Source organism: Passer domesticus, chromosome 5 (genome assembly GCF_036417665.1).
Source record: "Passer domesticus isolate bPasDom1 chromosome 5, bPasDom1.hap1, whole genome shotgun sequence".
NCBI lineage: Eukaryota > Metazoa > Chordata > Aves > Passeriformes > Passeridae > Passer > Passer domesticus.
In genome coordinates, this window is record NC_087478.1 from 72,238,847 (window position 1) to 72,265,244 (window position 26,398).

General features: G+C 41.7%; 1 protein-coding gene across 8 annotated transcripts in view; it reads right to left on the reverse strand.

Moving 5' to 3' along the window:
• KIAA1549 (KIAA1549 ortholog) overlaps window positions 1–25,118 on the reverse strand; it is a 141,905-nt gene extending 116,787 nt beyond the window's left edge. For 5 of the 8 annotated variants that reach the window (XM_064420981.1, XM_064420984.1, XM_064420982.1 and 2 more), the window contains exon 1: window positions 24,533–25,117. In XM_064420981.1, the coding sequence (XP_064277051.1) occupies window positions 24,533–24,644 (112 nt within the window). In that variant the 5' untranslated portion in view covers window positions 24,645–25,117. Of the gene's footprint in view, window positions 1–24,532 lie in introns of all 8 variants that reach the window. The other 3 variants (XR_010362689.1, XR_010362688.1, XR_010362690.1) reach the window with 1 other exon arrangement.
• Window positions 25,119–26,398: the final 1,280 nt, after the last annotated feature.

Below are 26,398 nucleotides of genomic sequence, written 5' to 3' on the forward strand. Positions count from 1 at the left end.
AGGTCTTGAAGACAGAACAACAGAACACCTCTGATAGTTTGAGGACATTTTGTCTGGATCAGTTTGCATTCTCTTGTATATTATGTAAGTTTCCAGAAACTAAAATTTGAGTTTTATACAGAAAGGTTCTGCAAAACTGTGCATGAATGCCAAGATACTAAAAAACTACCAAGATCACAACCAAAAAGACATTCAATATGCAAATTATTTTCAGAAAACAACTGTCAGTGTATTTGCAAGTCAAGTTTTTTTAATGAACTTCATGTGTCAGGTGTTTTCTTACCCCCAATCTTCTCCATCACACAAGCATGAGTCAGAATACAAAAAAAAACTTTGATGTGATCACATTTTCTTGTATTGTCTGGCATCTCAAAAAAAAGTAAAATTCTTCTCAATTAGCAAACATGGCAAGAAAAACAGAAATTGAGAATTTTGTATATCAAGTACTTCCAAGGAAAACAGCAAATTCCTAGTTTCAGCTCTCTATAAAGTATCAACCACAAACTCTGAGGTCAGACTTCTTTTAAAAGCCCCAACCAAGATAAAAGCCTGCCTTAGCCAGCTGCCTGGCTTATCAGCCTGCTGTCATCTGCAAGGATTGTAAACATCAGTTGGGATGTTGTGTATGGTTAGGAAATTATATGACCCTGAACATAACTTCCTCTGAGGATTTCAAGAGGAGTGATGGCTACCATTTATACTGCTCTCCCAATCTTTCTTAATAAGCAAGAACAGATGAAAGTGACAACTAAGTTTATTATATGAGACCTTGCTCATAAGTGGCCTTGACAATGAAAATTTTCAGTCTTTTCAGCAACCTTTCTGGTGCCTTCACAATTGAGATTATTAGAGTGGCTTACACAATTTTTAAACATGCTTTGCATACTGTTGTCACCTTTGGCATATCTCTAGCTGCTTGGGCATGACAATCCAGTACCTACTTACCTTCACACCTGCAGCAAGCCTTCCAGAACGTTTGGTTGCTAAATGCAGCTACATCTCAATAAGCAACAGCCACTCCAAAGGCGAGGGGAAACCATGTATAGCCAAAAATAATTAATCTAATAATAACGCAAAAAATGTTAAGCATATCATTCTGGAACAGACAACAAATCATGGCTTCACTGCTTCCAGACACCTCCTCCTAAAAATTCCTCCACAGCAACAGTTGGCAAGATTTGGATGCTATGTGTGCACATATGCTGCATATCCCAGATAAATGGGTTTCCTATATGAAGATCCCACTCGAGAGTTGCAGAAAATTATACCCCTTCATTTTAAGAGAGTGATTTCACAGGAGAACATCCACCACTTAGGATGATCTGATGAATCACATCAACTCGGCAGCTTGAGGGCAGACTGGAAGGTTATTAAACACTTACACATTGTTTGATTTTAAGCTATGAGTCAAAAATTTGTTGAAAATGTATGGGTTTTAATACACAGCTTTATTTTATGGGATCTTAAAATTTATGGGCCATGTTGCCTACTACCATACAATCCTTAAGTTCACTGATAAACATTTACATCAGAGAAACAGAAGAAAATCAATGATATGTTGAGTTCAGATACACACGGTATCCTGAGGTCCAGCTATTCACTTTTAAGTAATTTCAGCTGCATTCTCAGCCCCCTTAGAACTGGTATAATAAACATACTGATTCTTCACTTCTGCTGGTTCATGGCTGTACATACACATAAAAAAAGTAACTAGAACATTTTCATTCATGCAGATAATTTTCATTCACACAAATCTTTGCTAGCAGTACAAATAATTCCAAATTGCTTACCAACTGAATGCAAATAGGTACAGCATAAACCAAAAAATAAAACATTCGTGAATGGTTGCCAATCCCCAAGAAAGCCAAAAGAATAAGTAAAATTACTTTTCTTTCCATTGATAGCAGCCAAACACTTGAAAGGTAAATCTCACAAGATGCAGTACTTCTAGACCCAAGTGCTGGGTGTACAACAGTGACACACAGCCTCTTCTAGGAGCTGGGTTTTACTGACAGCAGACAGAAGCCCCCAAGCTCATCCTGAGAGTATCTCCAAAAAGAACTACTTTTTGAATAAACCCACCTAAAGATTACTCTTGTTCAGACTGATAGTTTCAAGAGACTAGAGTTCCCTATAATCCATCAACATTTCTCTTTTGGATCCGCTACCTAATTGTGCTGCACAGATGGACTAAGGACAATGATCTGTCAAAGAGTTAGTAGTTGTAATCTCAGAGGTTCACAAATAATTTCAGTATAAGTAAATTGTCTCTCACTTGTCAGCGACAGTACAGTGAAGAGCAGTCTGTACACAATCTTAATGCACCTGAAACAATTTAAACTGGATTTACAGTCTTAAGCAAGGCTCTTGGTCAAAACTCTTAAATTTAACCACTATGGAGTAAGTTCAAGGTGCCAGCAGAAACCAATTAAAAGCTTCAGAATGCAAAAATATTTTCAGCAGAGGTGCAGCTACAATGCTAAATGTCCTCAAAATGTGATCAGGAGCAAAGCAGTGAAGTTGACACCATCTGCCAACAGCGTTTCAGGAAAATCCCAACTGGAAACTGACGCTGAAAAACAGTGGAAGGCTCTTCCAAAGCCATGGGTCTATGTCAGGTTAGGTAAAATTCTATATTGGTGAAGGCAAAATATAGACAGGAAGAAAACTCTACCTACAGGCGTAACAATAAGCTCAAATTAGCTATTACTAACTTGGGAAAAGAGACTGTAAAGTATGATCCACCATGATTTCAGAATGCCCATTCAGTGCTCATCAGAAGTCAAAGGTACAAAGCTGAATACTAAAGACTCCTAGGAAAGGAGCAGAGAACAAGAACAGAAACGTGTTATTATGCCACACTATATGCAAACATTGTGATCTCAAGTGCTGCATAGTTATAATTATCACCCCAAGAACAGCGAAACAGAGGTGTCTCAGAGAAAATTAAGGATAAAGTGTAGGTACAGGCTGATTCCATTGCAAGATTTTTTCAGACTAGAGAAGAGACAACAGAAGTGAAATTATGAGAATGAGGCTTCTAGAGCCACAAGCAGGACAGATGTGATTAATTTAAAATAAAAATTACGATGTTTCAGAATAAATTGTTAAAAAATTCAATAAAGGCATCAACTAGAGTAAGTTTAAGAGTGAGAAATTAAATTCCCCCAAACATAATGAAATTGTGAAATTCAATGCCATCGGATGTTAAGAGTCCAAAGAGCATATATAAGTTTTAAAAAAAACCTAGACAAACACTTGGAAAATACTGTATTCATACTGCATTCAACTGCAAAAAACTAGAATAAACATCAGAGAAATGAATACTACAAGTTTGCTCTGTTAGTTATGAGTAACAAGAATTAATTTGACCGTTGCTACAAAACAGCAGAGACAGGAGTAATGCAGGAACAGATTTCAGGATCTGCCATGTGGATAAAGCACACTAAACACACAGCTCCAGACATGAAAGTAGCTGAGCATGTTATCAAAACATATGGTGCTTTTTAAACTGTTCATTAAAGCACTTCTAACACTCTCTGTGAATTAAAGTTTTGTTGGTAAAATGTTATCTCCTCCTAGAACTCTTTTCAGAAATTAATCTGAACCTTTACAGTAGCATAAATATAAACCACATAAAACAGAATCACTACCCTCCTTTAAGAAATTCGCAGCTGGTTCATGGAAGTCAACTTTCTCCTCATGTGACCATGCAAGGTTTGAGAACTTTAGCTCAAGATTTTTATCTAAACACTTGCTTGAAAACTTGACCCACAACTTCCATGGAAGTGCCATCATTCATTCCAACACTATGTATCTTTACATAATACATATTCCATGAATTTACATTACTTTAGAATATGCTGTTCTGTATGCAACATATTGCAACACAAGTTACAGCCCTCACTTTAACAGGAATTCAAGTTTCACTAAGTCATGGACACACAGCATACCTTTAAAGTTTGTCAGGTTTTAACTGACAATTAAGTTTTGTCATTACAAGAGAAACATAAGGGACACAGACTTGTCTTGGTTTCTTCCATACTAGCAGTTTTCCTCATCAAATGCTCCTATATAAATGGCAGTATTTTTTTCCAGACAATTCTTGCACATTAATGTATTTGGGTGTGGGAGTGGAGCTTTTGAATAATTTCACTGGAATGTACCACTACCTAGAGAAATGGAGGCTTTCAGTTTCGTTTCAAGGGAACACAGATTCCTAGACAAACTGGTTTTGAAAATCCTATTTTTATTCTTTGTTCTTTCTTTTGTTGGTCTTTTTGTTCTATTTGCACCTTTATCTGCCATGCCTTTTTCAAGTCTGTCCTCTGCCCTCACCTCTCAGAATACAACTCTGTTCAATCACATCATCTTTCCTCTTCCACTTTTTTTATTCTTGCCTAGCATTCACATTTTCTTTTACCTGTGAATAAAATAAAGGGCATCAGCAATAAAAAACACTCCTCTAGACACATTCATTTCTCCAATGAAAAGCCATAAAAGTTGCCTCATTTTCATCCAGCTGGTCTTTTCCCCAATCACTGCTTTTCCTGGTCAACCACTGAACTAAGTCTGAAAACTGGTGTAAAACTGGATTTGTGAACCCAGAAGTCATTGCAGCAAGATTTTTCAACCATTACTTCCCAGTCTCCTGGGGAAGACCACAAAAGCAAATTCATAAGGGAAAAGCCTATCACCACCACCTCTTCCTAGTTACTCGAAGTCTACAAGTTAAAGAGAGTCAGCTCTGCTCCATATGGCCTGTGGAGCAGTGAATTCAGTAAGGATTTCTGAACATGGTAGAAATTCAGCAGTAAACAACTGAGCTGAACAAATACAAACGAGTTCAGCTAGCAAACAGTAAATGAACTTGGCGTGAAGGGTCCAGGACAGATGATGCCATCTTCAGCACAGCAGCTACAACATGAATAGGACCTCTCCTCAGAACAGCACAGCAAGACCCTACACTACCATTTAACTTCGCAGAGACCTTAAAGGTCACAGCTGAAAACCACACAAAACTACTGAGATGTTGCTGTCCCCTTCCAATCACAGATTAAAATGACAAACACTCCTGTTAAATAGCTAACAGAGCAATGAAGAAAGAGAGAGTCATTAAAATTATTGAGATTGTTCACCACAGATATCAGCTTCCATAGTGCTGCACTGAATTATTTATTAATAAGTTTCCATTGCTACAGGAGTGTCAGCTGAACTCACTCCAGCTTAACCACTCTGTGCACACTGACAATTGCCAGTGTGCAAAATATGCTTGAGAAGGGCCTTCTACAAATAATACTGGCCAGTAACATGTAAACTTGTTTTTTTTTAAAGAAATACTACAAATATTCCAAGTAAATTAAACCTTTACTACAGAAGAGTCACTCAGTAGGGGAAGAACGTGGTGGTGTCTGATCTACTTCCAGTTTTATTTCTAGAGCTACCTCTTACTTGTGGTGGCACACATCTCTGGGGAGTTTCTTGTTTGGTGGAAAAGTTGACTCTGAGACTTCTTTTCCTTTCCTTCTTTCTTCTTGCCTCTCCATGGAAATTCAGAATATCATCCAAACACAACCATCTGCTTCTACACCCACAGAACCCTTCCCAGCACGGGTACCCAACAGTCTGTGTAACACCTCTACTCCTCTCTGGCACCTCCTGGAAAAAGGGAGAGGCACAGGCAGCCTGGGTGGCAGGGACTGAGCTCACCTCCAGCTCCCCACTGCTGGCACCACCAGCATCCATGCTGTGCCTTGTCACTCTCCAGAACATTGTATGCTCCTGAATGACACTCCAAACTGTTACATAAGCCAAAGTTTTCTTTATCAAACTGCATGTTATGCTTCAACGTCACATTCTGTAAGTTTAGTGCAATTCATGACCATCTTGATATTTCTTGGTACACAAGTGAATGTTTCCAAACCACTAAAAAATTTGCATCAATCTCCTCTAAATCCCAGCCAAGGGAAAGAAACACAAGCAACGTCTCATGCTCTTGGTTGGAGCACGTTTTGCCATTTATTCCAATAGAAAGTGACTGGAGTCAAGGGAAAGGAGAATTACATTCCATGCTACATGATTAGACTCCATAATGTCACTCTTTTACAGCACATAGCCATAAACCTATAAGGACAGAAAGTGACAATGTGATCATCCATCCCCATCAGTAGCCTAATTTGTTCATGAATCTTGCCTAAGTTAACTCTTGCTTTTTAAAGTTTCCAAGACAGTAAGTTGCTCTACAGATAATTATTCCTCATTGTTACAAATCTTGTAACTTCCACTCCAGTGTTCTTCAGCTTCAATTTCCCCTCACTGAAAATCTCTCCTATCCGGTCCAAGAGCCCTTCCACTACAGAATATTTTCCACAACACAGAAATTAAGTCACATCTCCATTGTTTCTAGAGCATGGTAGCTAGGCTGCTATTTTTGACATTTTCACCTGGAACCATCCTTTCCAAAGCATCACAGGGATATTCTCTGAACCATTCCCACTTAGTCAATCAACATCCTTCCAGAGCAGTTGACATTTGTAGCTACCACACAGCTGGCACACAGGTGGGAAAACTTCCCAGCTTCCACTCATCCATTTAAACTGTTTTCCCAACCATACTGCTGCACAGTGAGCTCCTCCTCAACAGCCCACCAAACTCCTCCTCCTCCTCCTGATACATTCCCTTCGGCCCCACATGACTGGTTTTCAGAATTTTTTGCCATCTTATCAATACAGAACTTCACTGTTTATCTCTAGAGAAATCAGTTCAGTCTCCCTGTGCTATTCATACAAAAACCTACCCACAAAAACAATCAAAATGAAATTTCCTACACATATTTTACCCAAAATATTAGTGAACAAAGCTTGGTATAACATGCTGATGACTGTTCCATTGCATCTTTAAACAAATGGCTTTAATAAGCTTTTTAATCTAAAGCTAATACTTTATCACAACAGATGTACCCTTTGTGAAGTACACTTTTAAGGACTCAGCTCCCACAGGACATGTCATTCCCAACTCCCAATAACATCTCTGCAATCCAGAAAGTCACCTCATGTCTCTTGCCAGACAAACCAACATCTCTGACAAGCTTAATGAACCCTAAACCAGCAACATCCCACTCACATTTGCAAGCAGTGTGCTACATTTGTCATGGCTTGGTACCCTGTGTGATAATTTGTAATAGTTCATGGCAGAACTGTGTAAATGACAATGCACAGAACACCTGTAAAATGCTACCCAAGGATTAATCTCACAGAAACAGGTGGAGTTGCAATAGTGGGTCTTTCCATAGTCGTAAGACAAGAGGCTACACTCAAAATATTAAATTGTTCATTCATTATGCTGGGCTAAAACCACTTCAATACAATGCAGATACCATTGTAACCTAAAAACTGAATGCTCCTGTCCCCACAGCTGAAGAATAAAAGGGGAAACATACTCAGTAATGTTTCTCACTATCAATAATCCAGTTGTGCTAAATGACAATGTATGTGGTATCTTTCATTAAACATAGTTAACAATTGCTCCTCATAGCAAATATGAAATTTGATAATGCCAACAATACCAACAAAGGGCTGCACAAGATTCCTTCCCTCTCCTCACCATCATTTTATTCTATTAACTTCTGTTACTGGGGAATAAAATCACTTAAATTGGGTTTTAAACAAGTCAGGAATTAAAAAAAAAAAAGAGCCTTCCTTCCTCTGTCATTAGGGATCTAAAATAGTCCAAACCACAGGACTAAAGATATTTATCACGTTTTATTCTACTGTAATGCCAAGATTCAAGTGTGGTCCATGCACTTTCTAGAAAGTTAAGCCAATCAACAAAATGTTTCATTTCCTCTGTCCTTCCTCCCCTCTTATCCAGTACATTTCCAGGTTTAACAAGCTAGAGGATTTTAGAAACTGCCTTCTCTCCTTCATCAAGAAGGATTTCACTACGTGCACTAGATACATTCATGAAGGGTAAGATCCAGTTCAATAAAGACACTAGACCTTGGCATGGAAGACAGTTTCCAAGGGCTCTAAGCGGGAGATTATTTCATTTTAAGCATTTCTGAGGTAAACTGCATTTCTTGGACCGTTAATCTCACCATAAACTGAAGTACATGTAAAGTGAAAGAAACTTTTGCATTTAACCAAGCCAAAATGACACTCTCAAGACATTTAGCCTGTAAAAAGTAGCCCCCAGTTATCAAATGCCAGCAGTATATCAGCATCTGTGTTGTGGGTGCCAAAAAGTGATGCTGCTGACAGAAGAATCAAGTTTATCTGCAAAGTCAGCAACTGTGCTTTTGACTCCAGCTTGGTTTAGGTAGAAGAAAAACCTGTATATTAAAAAACAAGCTATTGATACCATTTTTTCACAAAACATCTGGGACATCTCAGAGATGTCTTACTCTCATGTCTGCTCTGTAGAACTCAAGTGACTGATGAGAAGCAGCTCACTCCATCAAGCTTGTGCTGGTTTCCTTACAGGAGCCTAGTAAATCTGCATGTAAATTCTTGCCCCTTCCTCAAGTTTGTGTCATACACCGCTCTTTTTACAACAGGGAATGTTCCAGGGATTAACAAAAATTAAAAAAACCTATGAACATCTGTATATTCACTACAGTACCATTTCTCAGCAAAACCACTTTTTGGTGTTTCCTTTGGTGCGAAAAAGGTTCCAGTAAAGTCCACCTAACCTGCAAAAATTTAATAAAACCTGGCATTTCCAACACTGGCAATTTTCTTTAAAGGTCAGCATGTTCAGATTTGTATGGTGCTCTTGAGCCTTCAGGGTTGTTGTTTTTTTCTTTCCTCCTTTCTCTGCATGAAAGAATGCAGATGGGATGAGGAAACTGAGAACTTGTCAGTTCCCAAACCAGTTTACATAAACCAGCCCTAATTAGAGCCTAAATCTGCTAGAGTCAGCATCATGAGAGATCTCTGTATTTCCCTGAGTATCTCAAAGACTACACCAAACGTTATGGACAGAGAATCACCTATTACTGATCTTCAAATAGGCATTGAACAGAACCCACAAAAATTCTCAGTGTAAATGAAATGAAATTAGACTGGGATTCTATGTTGAAATATGTACCTCTGGAAAGTTTTCCTGCATTAGTTCTTGGTGGCAGCATAAAATTTTAGTATTGAAGCTAACTATGGTAAGGTCTAAATCTTTTACACCGTTATGGAGGGACATATCAGGAACTCTGTTTTTCAAAGAAAGCCTATTATGGCAAAAAAAGTCCTCCTCCATTTTAGGCACCACTGAGAACTGCAATAATGATTTTTTTTAAATTCAGTGCCAGAGATGCTTTAGAATAGTTAACATTTTACATCCATGTGATGGTATTTAAATCATTATAATGAAACCACAAAGGCAACACTTCCAGTTTCACACAAGTCTCTCAAGTGAACTACAACATGCACTGCCTCAAATATCTCACTTCTATTAGTTTTTCTCTGGTGAGGCTTCCTCTCCCCAAGACACTCTTACATCATTAATCCAACATGCAAAATTAAACAAAATACTGAGTTTTGTGTCATCTGGCTTTAAAAAGACCACAATGACAAAAATAAAAACCATTTACACTGTAGTAAGCAACATGATGGTTTATATTTTTCTCCACAATATTTCAGTATTCTTTTCTGCTCCCAACTCTCCACACTATCATAACATTCAGGAAAGACTCATGCATTTTCTGTTGTAAAATACATTAGTTTCAATCAAAAAAGGTAGAGAACTGACATGCCACCATGCTGCCTGTCAGTGTTCTTGCTGCCCCACACCATTAATTCAACTCTCCTGCTCACAGGAAAGTGCCACCACCAGCCAATGCCAGCAAGATCCTGCTGCAAAAACTGCAAAAGTCTGCTGGAATTGATGAGTGTGTTCATTACAAAATATTTTGTCTCCACTATTGACAGTGTTTTCAAATCCTGTCTCTCACATGGTAACATTGAGTCAGATGGAAAAACAAACATTTCCACTACCTATTTAAAGCTGAAGCTCACTAATTGGAATCTTGCTGTCTCTTGGATGATGCAGAAAACATCCTAAGCAGTAGTAGGCAGACAGCACGATGTATGACAGAACACCTGATTCCAGTCAGGTGCTAGACCTTTACCATTTCATATTGGATCACTCAAACCTGCACTCCCAACATTTTCCTGCTTTTCACGTGGTCCTGGACAGCCCAGCTTGCTGAATTAGGAGCACTGAGATCTCTGAAGACGTGTTGGATTCACCTCAGAACACCCAGGCATGCGTTTGCTGCCCTACTGGCAAGCTTGGCTCGTTAGACCAGAACAAATTTCTGGCAATGGCCTGATTTGTACACACACTAATATAGGTGTAACTACAAGGTGGCTTCCTTTTGGACAACTGAGTGTACAGAAATAGAGCCAAAAAGGCAAGAGCAGCAGTGGTTTAGCCAGTAGCCCAGCTAGCCCTGCAGGACCACGAGGCAGGAGCAGTGCTGCTGCTCAGGGCAGCAAGCAGATGGAGGGAAGCCGAGCACTTTGGCAAAGCTCTGGGCCCGTGAGGCTACACAGGGAGAGCACATGCAGAAACAGTGTGAAGAAAGGAACTGTCACATGGGGACTGAGCAGTAAATAATTCTCAGGCTAGGGCAAGTGTTGAAGCCAGGACTGAAACAGAAGGCATCAACTGTAAAAAAGGATGTACTAAAATGCATCAGCAACCACACTGGCTCTCTATACTCGTCAGCTAGAAAAGGAAAAATTCTTCATCTAGACAATTTATGGAGCTTAAAACTTCACTACAAATTATAATGTTGCAGAGGACCAAGAAGACATTTTAATTCAATCATTGATAGGAATTTTTCCTTAAAGAAGAATTTTTTATTATGTACTCTGAGTTGAACCAAGATCCACTTTCCTTTCAGCCGGTAAAACTTCCAGAATGACAAACAATTCATAAAAACTACTAGTAAGTTATGCAGTCCAAACGAGACAGGAGCTGCTGTTGAAATGATGGTTTCTCAATAGGAGAGGCAAGTTAAGATCAAGCAAGTTCAAATTCAGTTGCTCCTTAACAAATTCATTTCAGAGTAAAAGAGAGCTGTGGTGCCATTTTGTCAGTGGCAGCTGTGTTTTGAAAGGTTCTTGCCGCTCCCTTCTGTCCCCTGATACTCATTGCTACACTCAGAGGTGCCAATACAATTGTTTGCATGACTGTGCTCTATTAAGGATTTTAAGAACTATCCCATTTAAAGTGGAAAAGGCAAAACAGTAAAAATATCACAATAAATTACTTTAAGAAAAATATAGCCTATACAAGAAACATGCCAAAAAAAGAGAAATACTGATGAGGCAAGTTAAGACAGAAGTAACAGAAACATCTTAAATTGAATCATTCACGTCTGGCAAGAGACTACATCCTCCTTCTTCCTCCTCCCCTTTTTTCCAAGTATTCCCTTCCCCAAGAAGAAAAAACCCCACCCATGCCTAACAAATTCTACTGCTAAGATCCTGGAAGAAATACACAGAATGCAAAAACCAACGCAAGACGGAATCAGGAACCAACACAAGACCAGGAATCAATTTTTCCTGGTCTTCAGTAAGAGCTAAGATGGAACTCCCTGCAACTTTCACTCTAAGACACAGGAGGTAGCAAATAGAATATAGTATATAGGGGAAAATAAGAGAAACATTGAGGAAAGCAGAGAGGGGAATGTCTGCTAAAAAAAAAAAAAAAATCCATAAAAGAATTTTCTCCCCCCCCCCAAAAAAAAAAAAAAAGTAATTGAAGTTTATTATATTGGTTAGAAGAAACCATATTTTCATGTTTGTGTAGCAAAATCTCCTGGTCTTGTGTCTCTATTTGAACAGGCACATTTTATGACAATTCAACATTCCAGACAAACATAAAACATTGATGTGAAACAAGGCTGAGCTCAAAAGACTAGCTATGACTATTATTGCTGTGTCTTCTGATTAAATATACATAACACCTGCTGTAATGTGTAAAAACATAAGAAAATCTAGAGGGTTTACTTGTTTAAAATAGAAATTGATTGCTTCATGAACAGCCCACTTACCAAAGCAGGATTTTTATTTAGAAATGTGCCATTTTTCATAAACACCAACAGAGAATAGTATGAGGAAGCCTACAAGATATTTTGGATGGCAAATAGACTATTGACATGAGTATCAGAGACTACATCATCACAAGTCATGCTACTCTTAACTCAATTACACAGCCACTGAACAATTTCTGCATGAACATAAGTGTTTAATTAAAAATAAAATACACTTAGCATGTCCTTTTTAAGTGCTCAATATAAAAAATATCTGACACATTAAGGAAAAACTCCACCTGTTCCCCTAAGAGACTATGAACAGGAGTTTGAGACATGCACAACATTTATTGTTAATAACATATTCCATCGGCTTCAATATTCTTTCATGAAAGCAAATCAGAAAAAAATCAAACAAATAAATGTTCTTTAAAAATATTTAGGTTTCAAACAAAACTTCTACTTAAATATTTTCCACCTCGCTTGAGACAACAGAGCTCCAATTTAAAGGCTCTATATTCTTTAGACTGGAAGAGAAAGGAAATTCCTGCCTCAGGAATTTTGAAGCAGTAAGGAACCCAATCCCAGAAGTTACAAAGGATGCAATAATGCCATTTCTCTTACACTGCAGAAACAAATCAGGAAGAATCAAGAAGCTTATGACCTTATAATATTTCCAAGCAGGATAAACCACACTGAAGGTAGCACAATAAATACACTGCAGCTTTTAGAGACAGTCCAAATGGGAGCTTTAGTCACTGGGGTTCCCCATCTCATGAACTCCACATGCTCCCTGTCCTTTCCTGCTGACAGACTGTGCTCCTGCTCCTTCCCACTGCAGGAAAAGAAACTTAAGGAAGGCACTGTAGAATTACCAGAGCAAAGCTGCTCTCAGGTTACTGTATGAGGTAGCTCCCAAGGTGAGCACAACAGAAACAGAATTTGAGACAGAGCTTCCAATTAAACTTTGGGAGAGTTCATATAGCCAAACTAACAGAGACAGATTTCAATCTTTATGCACTGTTCAGTCATGAAAAATAAACTACCTGATTTAATATTTTCTTTCATCTCCCAAGGGAGGGGGAAAACCCCCAAAAACCAACCAAAACACTCACGTTAATGCATTATGAGCGTAACCCAGCACTACATGCCTCAGCCTAGATGAGTGTTTCACAAACACCTGCTGGTCTGGGTAGTTGCTTTCCCTGTCTACAACAAACTATACTTAGCATGCACCTGTGCTTTTCACCTGTCCTCCTACAAATAATTCCATCCACAAGAATTGGTCTTAAACACTCTGAAGAATCCAAATAGCTGCTGTTTTATTTAATTCATTACTTTCATCCTACTGGCAATATCCTCAATTTTTTCAGCTCTCTCAAAACTAAAAGCATCAAATCTCAAAATACATTTTCATAAACCCCATGTCCACTAATGCAGTAGAAGTGTAATTTCTGATTAGGAGAAATGGAAGCAAGAGCTATAAGTATTCACTCAATTCAGCATACTTGGCTTCATAAAGTATATTAACTCTTGTACCTACATTCAGAAGATGTAAAATATTTATTTCTGCTTTTGGAAAGAGCTAGAAAGCTATTTAACATCATATTTACAAGTTTTAAATGTGGCCTTCAAGGCTGATACCCTTTAGGAATGAAGGAAAGTACTGGGGAATATTTCTGAAGTACCTCACCTAAGTCACATAGCTGTTTTTACTGAATATATGATCCAACATAAGGCTGCATTCTATTCTCCAATGACTGAGTTTTATTTCCAAATATAAAATAATACAACCATTCTAAATTGTTAGAGCAGTTTCACACAACAGCACATTTCAATGATGGCTTTGGCTCATTAAAAAAATACATCAAAACTCTCATTTGGGCATTATTTTAGAAAAAATCTGAAGGGTTCTAGACTTATTTTCACCTGATTTCACTGCTTAAACTTTATACATGGAAAACAGCAACAGTAAATACTAAAGAATCACAAGAACAGGTCAGTACAGAAACTATGTTCAGTTTTGTTTCTAAGTTTCTAATACTCCCAGGATGTTAAGAAGATTATACCTTCAAGTGACACCGTCTGCTTGGAATCCAGTCAATTCAAAAAGAAAGAAACTGGATTTACTTTCATTTCACATTCCTCAGCTTTCCTAATCCTTCTGACAAATTTTACAGTTTTAAGAATATGGTTGTGGTAGAAGCAGCAAAGTAACTACTCAGAGGTAAGCAAAGTAAACGGACTAATACAATTTATTTTCTTGACACTTCCTTGCTTGTATTAATACTGGATAAAATATTTCTTGAGAAAACTTTGATTACCATGTTGATAAGCATTTATGTAATTTTTTTAACCAAGTTACTATAAAAAGCACATGCACTCTGGAAAGACAAAGGAAAATTATTTTTTTTTGTTCTTTCAGAATGGAACAAATTACATCTTCTAAAAATTGAATGTCAATGGCTGGAAGCCCAAATCTGTTTCATCCTTCACCACAAGCACAGGAAGTAAGGTCACTGACAGATTTTAATTGAAAACATCTTCAAACCAGACTTCTGCTCTAGATCAGGATTTTGTTCTGTGACATGCAATTTCTATCCTAATATATCACACAAGCTAGTCCCAATTCTGCAGCAGCTTCAGTTTTAAATACAGCCACCACTGGAGAAGTTACCCAACCAGAATCCAGCATAGCTGACAAACAACCGCCTGTCTCCCATTCAAAAAGTAACCTGATACTAGCCCAGAGGGGTCTGCTACATAAATGCTTGGAGCTTTGTCTCCAAGTAATATCAGCTGTATCCTTGTGGCTTTGTGGTTGAGCAGTGCTCACTGCAATCTGCATACATGAGGAATTTATTTACAAGAGTATTATGAGCCACAGGAAAAGGTGAGACGGGCTCAACATCTAATCAAGTTCACACCCAACTAGAAGAATAAATGCTCCCTCCACCACCCTGCAGCATTAAACAGCTGCCTTTAAATCAGGAAAGAACTTTACTTAGAGACTCTCCACAAACCAACTCCATATACTACTGGCTGGGGAGCAAAAAAGGGAGAGCCCTCTTTTCTTATAAGAATTCATAACAGTTTAATTTTCTTATTCTGTATCAGAAAAGATTCAGTAAAAAATTCAGTCCAAGAATGTCGGAACCCAGGGCATCTCTCTGGATGCCCTGGATGTCTCAAAGCCCTGGCAGGGGCTCGGAGACCCTGGCAGGAAGCCAAAGATACCTGGAAATTCGATCTTAATTCATGGAGCAAATTGCCAACCTTATATGAAGAATTACAGGCCACAAAAGTTTAAGTAGCATAGTAGTAGAAATCACAGGGTGAAGGGAAAAATTTTGGAGCACTGTACAGGGGGGTTTTATATGTTGTACAGGGGGGTTTGGAATCCTGTACATGGGGGTCAGGAGTCCCAAGATGGAGGGATTTGGGCATGTCCTGTCCTTCTTCTTTCTTCTCCTTGGCATCCATGTTCAGGTTGATGTTAGCACGTGTGGACTGGTTCATGACAAAGGTACACTTGCTAACAAGGATGAAAAGTATTGGAAATAGAAGGTAAATAACTTATACGTAGTTTTCACTATAAAAGAGACAACCACCCCATGGACGGGGGAGAGTGCCCTTGGCTGTCTTGCTGATCAGACCACGGCTGGACAGACAGAAAAACTTTGTAGATAAGGAACAATAAACTCAAATGAAGACCAAAAAGCAAGAGTCCAGACTCCTTCTTCAAAGTGCAGCCTGCCCAGAACCACCTTTTCCTGTGTTGGGGCAGAGACAAGTAAGAGCTGACCCCGACACAAGAGGGTGTGAAATAAGAAAAAATAGGCTGAAAACAAAATCTGTAAATTGTATCAATACTAAAGAAAAAAAAAATCCTTATCTGTATTATCTACCTGTCCTATTGACCATTTATTTTCAGAGTGTATGTAGAGTTCTTGAATTTATCTTACCAAACATCTGAGAGTTTTCTGTTAAAACTGAGACCAGCTACCCATTTAGATAATGCCCTTCTCCACAGCTCTAAAGTGAGGATGCTCAAGTCAAATATTCCGGGCAGCCACAAAAACCCTTCCAAATTTGCAGTATCAAGCAGCCCTCCTCTTAGCACAAGACTTCCCAACTCAGCCTTCCATTATGGATACCCTTATCTATATTCCCAACTTCACCCACTCCTACCACAGCCCCAGCCCAGTGTTATCTCTGCTGTTCCTTATTTCAGTACCCTCCTGACCAAAATTTGTATCTCCCCTTGCTCTCACCCTGCCACATCAACCAGTTTCAGAGAGAGGGCACAAAGACAGCTCCACACTGCTTTAACTGTCCAGAAAAGCTTTGTCAGAAGTGAGAACTTCACATACCTGAGCCCAGCCCAACAAGCTCGCAGCTCTAGCCAGGACACCCCTGCTGCTATCCTAGCAGTTCTGCTCCAGTCAGGATGCCAGGTGGGAGACCTGATGTCTCTCAGCTACTGAAGAACTAAAGATTTGTTTTCTCCCTTTGACACAGACCCAGAGATAGCAGCACACAGAATGTGGCAGCTGAAAGAGTTGGTCTGGTGCCATTTCTTTGCCCAGTCTCCCAATTGTCTTCCATCACTTAGGGCCTCTTGCTTGCACCATCACTTCCTTTGAGGGCAAATCCTACATTCTGTGCCAGGATGAAGAAGTTCCCAGCTTGACGAACTACACATTTCATAGTAATAGCACTACAGTGTTTTGATCTCAATCCTGATCTCTCTTTCCCACCTCTAAGATATAAAAATGCTAGTAAAAATTCAGTTGATGAATAAAGACATGCAGACTCGCATCCATACCACTTCCTTGTAGCTGTTGTCTCAGTGATGCAGCATTCTAAAATGCTTCACGAACTGAACTTGCACAGAGAGCAACTTACGAAGTTAGTGTGCTCCTCCTGCCTGTTAGTACCATGGATAAAAACACTATAACAAGGATTACAAAATGTTCTCTGAAACCTTTAAAAATTATAATCCTGAAAATTAACCAACATAAAAACCACAGATTGTTTCTTAATTTGATCAGTACACCAAAGTTCTCAGTAATGAATATCAGTACCAATGCTGCAGTCTGCACATAAATGACATTTATTTATTTGCTATTTATTACTTGTAGTATCTCACAAAAACAGAACTGCAAAGTATTTCATATCACTGTTGCAATCCTCTTCTGTTAGATCATTCTATAAGCTCATCTGTCAACTCCAGTGACACATTACATTATTGCCCCAAACCATGCAATTCACAGTTTCATTATCTCCACCGTTAAAAAGATCAGCAGTTAGAAAACCTATCTTGTCCACTTGAATTCAAGTCTTCTTTTCTTCCTCAACATAAACAACTATTTATTACCTTTCCATTTATGTTTAATATTTTATATGTTTGAATAAAGTCCTGTCCACATGGCATTTTTTCTACATTAGACAATCCCAATAGTTCTGTGAACTGAACTGTCTCTAGTAGCCTGTCTCTTCCTTGAAGGACAAGGCCCTTTACTAGACACAGCATTCCAGCTGGAGCTCTTCTGCTACTGAAGAAAACAAGTGAGTTATTACACAGGATATGCCCAGTCCAAAACCAATGTGTTCATGAGGCCCAGTACCACTGGGATCCTGCTGAATCCCATTCTGTCCATGACCCCTGATAGACACCAGGACCCTTAATACACCCTACAACATTGTCTAGTCCCCATCCCAGAGCTATGTAGGTTTTCGAGTCCTTCAGTATGACACTATTATGCATGTCCCTTACTGAAAAGCATGGATTTCAGGCCCTTGACTTACTGTGTTTCCACCATTCCTCCCTCCTCTTCCCCTTACTTGCAGGTGAATTTTAGCCTCTCACCTATTTCAGACCACAAGAACTAACATGCTGTCTTGACCAGATGGCTGAAGACAAATCAAAGTTCTATACAGGATATTAATTCACGGAAGAGAAGCCTCTCCAAATCAGAGGGGAGAATGGAAAAGGACTAAAAGGATTAGAAAACAGTTTGCATATGAAGAGCAAACAGGTAGGGGATGTAAGCTGAAACTGCTAAAACTGAAAGTGAGTAAACATCAGTAACCATGATTTCTTTTAAAGAACATTTGATTTATAAAAAAGCCCAACATCAAAATCCTACTACACTTCAATACAGCATAGTACATCTTCCCATCTCTAAGGCAAGTTAACTCACTAAAAAAATCTTAGTGTGGTAAATACATCATGTTACACCACCACCTTACTTTCTATTTGCTTACAACTAGTTTATTTCTTATATTTGTTTTCTGTAGAGTCAAGTTCTGCAGACTGGTTTATCATCTGCTGGATCTTTACTGTTCTCAAGACAAAAATCTGGCTTTCTGACCAACTTTTTGTGCTCACTGTTATTGCACGTGGACATTCCTTAGGATCTTGAAAACCAAATGAGGAACTGCATCTGAGAAATCACGCTTTACAAATGGTGAAACTAAGAAACAAGGTCAAATTCTGAGAGCCTAATTTGAAACATTAATTAGTATTTAGAATTTCAGACACAACACCTATTTAAGAACAGCTTCCCCTGACTTATTTGGCAGCTGGAAGACTCAGCATTTCTGCAACACAGATCCCAGAGGTCTGACATCAGTAAATGAGGAACACACACAGCTAGGGACCACCTGTGGGAAGCTTGGTTTAAGCAACTTGAGCATCATTGAAACTCTGCAACAGCAACACAACTCAATTGTCTAGGACAGCATTTGATTACATTAACAGCAAAACCTTTATTCAAACTTCCCTGTCCCTCCCTTCATATCACACCTCAAACATCTGCTACAGAAGGAGCAAGAGTCCTGCAGACAACCTCTTCATTTGCTATCGAGTTCCCATTTTTCCCCAGAGCAGGATCAGTCACTGAGCACAAGGATGGCCCCATCAGTGTGTAGGTGTGTGCATGTGCCTCTACAGCTATAAATGTTTTCCATATGGATACACGCTTGTGGCCATAGCTGCACAACAGCTTGCAGGTACAGAAGTCTAAAACTGTATGGATTAATAGGTTATTTTAATGCCAATATTTCCAACTTGCTGATTTTTGTCTCTGTAGTCTTCATATGCTGCTACAATTTTTGTGCAGGAATTTTTCCAGTTCTTAAACAAACTTAGAAAAACACTTCTGTCACAAGGCTGATTCATGCACATTCATGAAATGCTCCAAGAAGCAGCAGCAGATTATCATGCTTCTGGCTAAGAGGGGAAAAGGACCAACACTCTGAAGCCCTGAATTCTGTGCCAAATTTTGAAGGAAGTGGCCCAAAGCAGCAGGCACACATTTTCCCATTTCTAAATTGCAAGCTTGATGCTTTTGGTCACATCTCCTCCAGTCTTGTCCCAGTCCCTTGTCTTCCCCACTTCTGATTCATCCTTTCAACACTATTTTTCTTGATGCTTATTTTCCTTTTTTAAACTGAGTCCATCTGTGTTTCCCAGTGTGCTTATCCTACTATTAAACTGCATTGCTTGCTTCACCTAGGATTCATTTCTGCATTGCAGTTTCCCTCATCTACAGACCTATTTTACATTCCTGACTTACTGTCCTGCATCCTGCTCTTTATGCCCTGCCCGTTCCAGTTTCTTTCACCTGAAAAACCTTCTTGCAATTTGTGTCTCTTCCCCTCCTACAACTTCCAGGTTTCTGTACACATCAACAAACTGAAGAGTGACTGAAAAGATCCTCAGACCCTACTTCAAACGGAACCTAAGTCTCATGTTGGCTCCTTCTAAAGACTTCTTTCTGTTTGCCCCCTTGGCCCTGATGCAAAGACCACCATACAACCGTGCACCAGAAGGCAGATGCCAAAGACACCCGCAAGAAAGTAGAGCATCACATCACAGAGACATGGCCTTAAAGGCAGGCAGGTGCTCAGTTCTCAGCCCTGAATCTCAGTCCAGTCCCACTTCTGAAGCAGTTCAGACAGACTTTCACAGCAAAGTCCAATCTTTCACCTAACATTTTAGACTATGGGAAGAGTGCTGAGTACATCTGCCCAGGCAACACATATACTCCAGGTCAGTACTGACAGGTAGGTGAGGTCTAACAAGACTAGTCCATATTGAAGCTTCAGCCAACAACAAAAAAAGTCATCTTCTCTCATATAGCCGCATCTACCTAAATTCAGTCATTACAAGCTTTCAAAAAATAAAAATCACTTTCAAAGCAAGACTGGAGAAAAAAATCCCCTCAGAGCAGACACAATCCAGCAAAGTTTAACTGCACTGCTCCAAAGCATAAGTGTATTAAAGTTGTTCAGAAAAGAAGCTGGCAGAACTCAAAGCAGAAGCCATTGTTTTCCTCTTGCCTCAACATCAGAAGTTGCTGAACTCTTTCAGCTGATATTTTGCAAAGAAGAAAAAGCTTCAGCCCATAGCCAAATGCACATTTCACAAAATTTCAACTGAAATATTTAAATTTGTTCTCAACTCCACTGCAAAGCAGAAATACTTCTCAGACACATCTTACAACACCTTACAGCTTAAATAAGATCTAGAACAATCAGACCCATTGCCAATATTTATATGGGCATCTTACATGCTATTACTTACACTGACAAATGAATGATATGAGTACTGATGGTCAATTTTACCTTTTTCCCCCCAATCTCATGTGTTACCAAAAAAAAAAAACAAACAAACAAAAAAAAAAAAAAACACCAAAAAAATACATCACTAATGAATTGCTCTTACAAAAGATTTTTCCTTAGTCTTCCAAAACAGCTGTCTCCAGTAACACCAACAGCTGAAAACACAGTACATATAGGGAGTATCAATCAATTTTGTTATTGAATTCATGGGTGTTTGGCAATCACTGCAGAAAAGCACAGCAATATATGACTTTTCAAGAGCTAGAAAGGCATCACATCAGGTAACTCCAGAGTGAAACACTGTCCATACTTATAAGGACTCCATGAGAATGCGATTCCTTTACATGAGCCAAAATAGAAATTGACTGCATAATTAAGTTCATTTAATGCTACTGTTTTACTAAACTGTGGCATTCTACAACAAAATTTAAAGGATAACCACTTCCTTGCAGCTTTTTTTCCTTATGCTCAGGTTCCCAGAACACACTGTATTTAATAACTCTTATGCAATTAGCATTCATCATGCTGTATGCCACAACAGGCCAGGCTGGAGACACACTGGTACTTCAGGACATCATCCACAATAACTCTTACACAACCAGTGTGATTCATACTGTCTGCCACAATGGGCAGAGCTGGAGACTCTCTGGTAGTTTAGGACATCAGCCACAATGAGATTTACTTTCAAATGAAGGAAAGCCATGTCTCCCACAGCTGAAGTGAGACTGTATTATTAAGAAGTCTATTCTGCTTCATTTCTCTCCCAAGCAACTCCCACACATGCACACACATTCTGAACTGACAAGCAAGAACTGGGATGTCAGAACCTGCCATTTACCACAATCACCAGCTTCCCAAGACAAAGATTTGTACTGCAGCAGGAGTCACTGCTCTTTAATGTGCCCAGTTCCTGAAATCTATCACCCAAGGTAGGTCAAATCTGTTAAAGCCTGCTTTGCTAAAGTCATGCTGTATTTCAAGTCCCAGCCCCGCCTGAGAAGTCTAAGACCTTGCTTCACAAAAAGCACTCACAAAACAGAAATCACTGAACAAAAAGCTGCACTGTCCACTAGCTTGTTTAGCATTCTTACTTCTTGAAAGAACATGCAAACAAAAAAACACATTTCCTCTGGCAGGACTACAAGTGTAGCTTGTAGACACGAGGCTGACATAAATAAAGCAAGCACAGCATAGAAAGCAGTCATAAAGAGAATCCTCCAACCATATGGGTCTTCTGTGAAAATGAACTGGAAGCAAGCTTGACAAGCTCAACTGGCCACAAGAGATATGATGCCAACTCAAGTGTTTGCAACAGACTAATGCAATTAAGTTGAATAAACAATATCCTGCAACTGTCCCATAAGACAGCTACATCTGATTCCTTGCTTGACCTCCACAACTTGCCTTTGGTCCCCGAGTCTCTGAGGAGACCCATTGCAGTCTTTTCAGAGTCCACAACACAGAGTTCTCCTCCCTCCCATGAAAACAGCACAGCGAGACAAGATAAATCCTCCTGATTGTCAGTGCGGGAGTTGTGCAGATTGTGCAATGAAACAAAAGTAAAAACACAGCCTGTGCTGAGCAGCAAGACATTCAAATAGCCTGGCCAAGGCCCTGCTTTGCTGAGGTGTTCAAAGGCAAACCCACCTTCAGCACACTGGCATCCAACCACATACTAAGAGTTCAGCATCTGCTTAACTGGAGAAGCTGAAGCCCTGATTCAGCAACATGTGACTTTTGTGGGAGCTGGACCAAGCATTCCAAAACCCAAGTTGTTTAACTACTAAATTTTCTGAAGTATTGTCCTTGCTATTTCAACTGCAATAAGGGGCCATTCCATTCTTACTGTATGCTCTTTCTGTGTAACTCAGAGCTGTAGGAGTTTGCTCTTGCTGTCCCTGGACTGGTCAAGACCATATGGCACTGAAAGGCAGAAGAACTGCACCCTAGAGAGATTTACAAGAGTTATAAATATGTTGATCAGTTAAGTGAATGCTGCCCAAACCTAGGGCATTTGGTCAATATACAGCTCTTCTGTTTCACAACACCCATTACACCATCAAAACATTCAACACTGAAGACAAGGTTCTCATAAAGAGGATGTTTTATAAACCTTATGGGCCCCAGAAAAAGAAATCAGACTTCTGTCATGCTTTTAAATAAAGCATTTCACCTCAATGAAAAGGAACAAAATATCCTTGCTCTCTTCAACCTACAGACTTTAAATCTCTGCAACCAATGGACCATTTCTGAGATGCCAATAAAAAAGCATCCTCTGAAGAGCAAGTTTACTCTTGGTATCCCCAAGTTCACTGCACATGATTCACATGCCCAGTGGAAATTGAAAACATAGAGGACTCTCAAATCAAAACAGCTTAAAGGCTCCTGCCCTAGACTGAGCAGGAAAGCAGTGCTTTGGGCAAGATCTGTTGTCTCTAAGTATTCTCTTCCAGCAGCTCAAACACTGGCTGAGTTACATAATTTTTCTACTGCTGTTTTTAAGTTATACAAGAATGTACAAGAATCACACAACTGTTTACAGAAATTCACAGCCATGCTTAATTAAAAGCTACTATGTATCAGAGAAACAAACAAGAGCCTTCACTGACTTACTATGAAAATACAGAAGAAACCCAGCCATTCTCAGAGGCAAAAAACCACAAGTAAATTTCCAACTTACAAACCTAGTGCTTTGCCTTCTATTTGTACGCAAATCCTGATCTATTTAAGAAAAATTGCTGAAGTTTACAATTAAATATCAATTTTCATGTAGCCTGGAATGGAACATCTCTGGTAGGCTAGGACGGGAGCTGGAGGAGAGCGTAACTTCCCTGGAAAGCTAACTAGTCACCTCCAAAACACGAACTACTTTCTGAAGTGGTATAAAGGATTATTATAAAGAGATAAGCATGTTTTATAACACGAAGGGCTCTTAAGCACCCAACAATAATCACCACAATTCCTGTGTTTGAACAAAAGAGTCAACACTAATTGGTCCGCTTTATGAAACAGGTTACTGCAGGCTCTTATCACTTCTTGCCACTTATCAACAACTTTCTGATGTTGTGTAAAATGTATTACTTTATGCCTCTTATCTACCAAAATGAAAACCTAATTACAGTAAAACTGTACCTTTCCATGAAATGACAGTTATTACTATTTTTTTTAAGTCTTAAAGATGAACTAATAAGTGCTATGGGACCAGAACCAAATGAGACATCTTTGTGATTAAACTGTCTGCTTAACTACAGACTAATTTTGATACCTAGAGCCACAAGAGAAAAGACGAGAGAAAAAAGAAAAAAAGGTCACTGATTCATGGTTTTTCCAAAACACCTACTGAATTCACCACCCTCTGGAGCCCGAGCCGTTCTCTCCATGCACAAGCCATGCCACGGCGGTGCTTGGAAAGTCGTACTGGGCGTTTCGGGAGGCTCCGAATGCCTCCTCGCTCGGAAGCCGAAGGAGAGCCAGGCTGCGCTGCATGCACCCCGCAGGTGCTAGCGCAGCCCGACACGGGGCACCTCCAGCCGCCGCGGGCGCTGAGGCCACAACGCGCGGTGACCGCTGCCCGGCACAGGACACCCTACAAGCTCGAAACGCCGGCTGCCCTCTTTGTCCCCGCACCGCTTCTCTCCTCCGCTGCCGCGGGTCGTGCCCCAGCCCCTGAGCCCGGCGGCTGCCGCGGCCCCGCACCGTTCTCGGTCTGCCTGCGAACAATGCGCGCCTTTTCTGGCGGGGCTCCCCGGCCGCGCCGCGCCGGCCCCCGCCCGCCCGCCGGCCCCGCCGCATTGTTACCGGCGCTGCCGCTCCCGGCACGGCCCCCGGGCCCGCACACCTGCCCCCGGGCCCTCTTTGTTCCCTTACCTGCGGCGGGAGAGCCCCGCAGCGCCGGCACGGCCAGCAGCAGCGGCAGCAGGGCGGGCAGCGCCGGCCGCCACCGCGCCGCGGCCACCGCGAAGCGTGTCATCCCCTCCATGGCACGGCACGGCCCGGCCCGGCGTCAAGTCATCGCGGCGGTCCCCGCGTCCCCCCCGCGGGGGGCTGGAAGGGCTGGGCGGGCTCGGCGGCTCCTCCCGGGCGCATCCACCGCCGGCGGGGCTGGGACGCCCGCGGACGGGAGGCCGCCGCAGCACCCACCCTTCCCCACGCCCACCCCGTGGGGAGCGCTCACGGGGGCAGCGCCGCGGCGCCTCCCAAGAGCGGCGGGGGAGGGCGAGCGGTGCGGCTCGGCGCCCGGAGGGCAGGCGGAGGGGAAGCCCCCGCACCGCGGGACAGCGGGGCTTCTCGGCGGGACGGCTGCGGCCCTTCACGTGTGAGAAGGCGGCGGTGGCGGCAGCCCGGACCCGGCGGCCGCTCGCTCCCCGCCCGCCGGCGACGCGCTGCCCCCGGCGGAACCCGGCGCGCGGCGGCGCGCACAGCCGGCCCGCCCGCCACCTGCGCGCTCCCGGCCGCGGCCGCGTCTGCGCGGGGGCGCGCCCGGCCCGCCCCTCCGGCGGGGCGGTGGGAGCGGGGCGGGGCCGTGAGGGGCGGCACGGCCGCGGCTCCGCCCGGCGCCTCCCGCCCGGGAAGGCGCTGGAAGTGCCCCGGGATGGCCGATGGCCGGTGCCTCCCGCTGTCTGCTCCCGCACCCGCTGCTGCCTGACTGCGCGCTCCCCTGGCACAGCGAGGTTGGGAAGCCCGTAGTCCCGTCCATGGGCCCTCAGGGCAGGCTGAGTGGTGCCTGGGGTGTTCCCTCAGGCGGTGCGCGGAGGTGTGAGAGCTGGAACAGCAACGGGCGCGGCAGGACATCCACACAGCATTAGAGTTGGCCCAGGAGATTGCAGACATAAGGACAAGGGGACCCTTTCACCGCAGGCTTTGTCCTGAGCCCTGCTCTCCTCAGGAGCAGGGGTGTGCAGCACTTCTTTGACGAAATATACTGAGCTGGGAGGGGAGCCCTGCACAGGGCAGCCCCAAGAGTCACACCAAGTGCTTGGGAGTGTTGTCCAAACACTTCAGTTCTGTCAGGCTTGGTGCTGTGGCCACTTCCCTGGGAAGCCTGTTCCACTGAATAAACACCTTCTGGGGGAAAACCTTTTCCTAATATCCTGGCTAAATCTCCCTGACACAGCTTCAGGCCATTCCCTCAGGTTCTGTCGCTGGTCACCAGAGAGAAATCAGGGCCTGCCACCCTGCTTCCCCCCACGAGGCAGGTGGAGAGTGCTGTGAGGTCTCCAGGCTGAACTGACCAAGCAACCTCAGCTGCTCCTTGTATGGTTTCCTCTCAAGCCTTTCACCACATTCCCGGCTCTACTTCGGATGATTTCTAATAGTTTTAGATTCTTTTTTTATATTGTGGCGCCCAAAACTGCACACAGAACTCAAGGTGAGGTTGCAGCAGCGCAATCATCTCCCTTGACTGGCCTGAGATGCTGTGCTGGATCCATCCTAGGACATGGATGGCCCTTTTGGCTGCCAGGGCACACAGCCACTAAGGAACACCCACCAGGGACAGCTGGGAAAAGATCCCACTACAGATTAGAGCTGGGCTCACATATTTTTCAGCTGCACTCACAATTAACGAGGGTATCAGTTCATCAGGAACACATCCATTGCAACAGAAGCAACTCACTCCCAGTGATGGATGGAGGGAGAGAAGGATTCATTTTGCTGACATGCAGAACTATATACCTGTACCTCACATAATGAACATCACACTGAAGTATTAGTCACTCAGCAAAGGAAAATAAA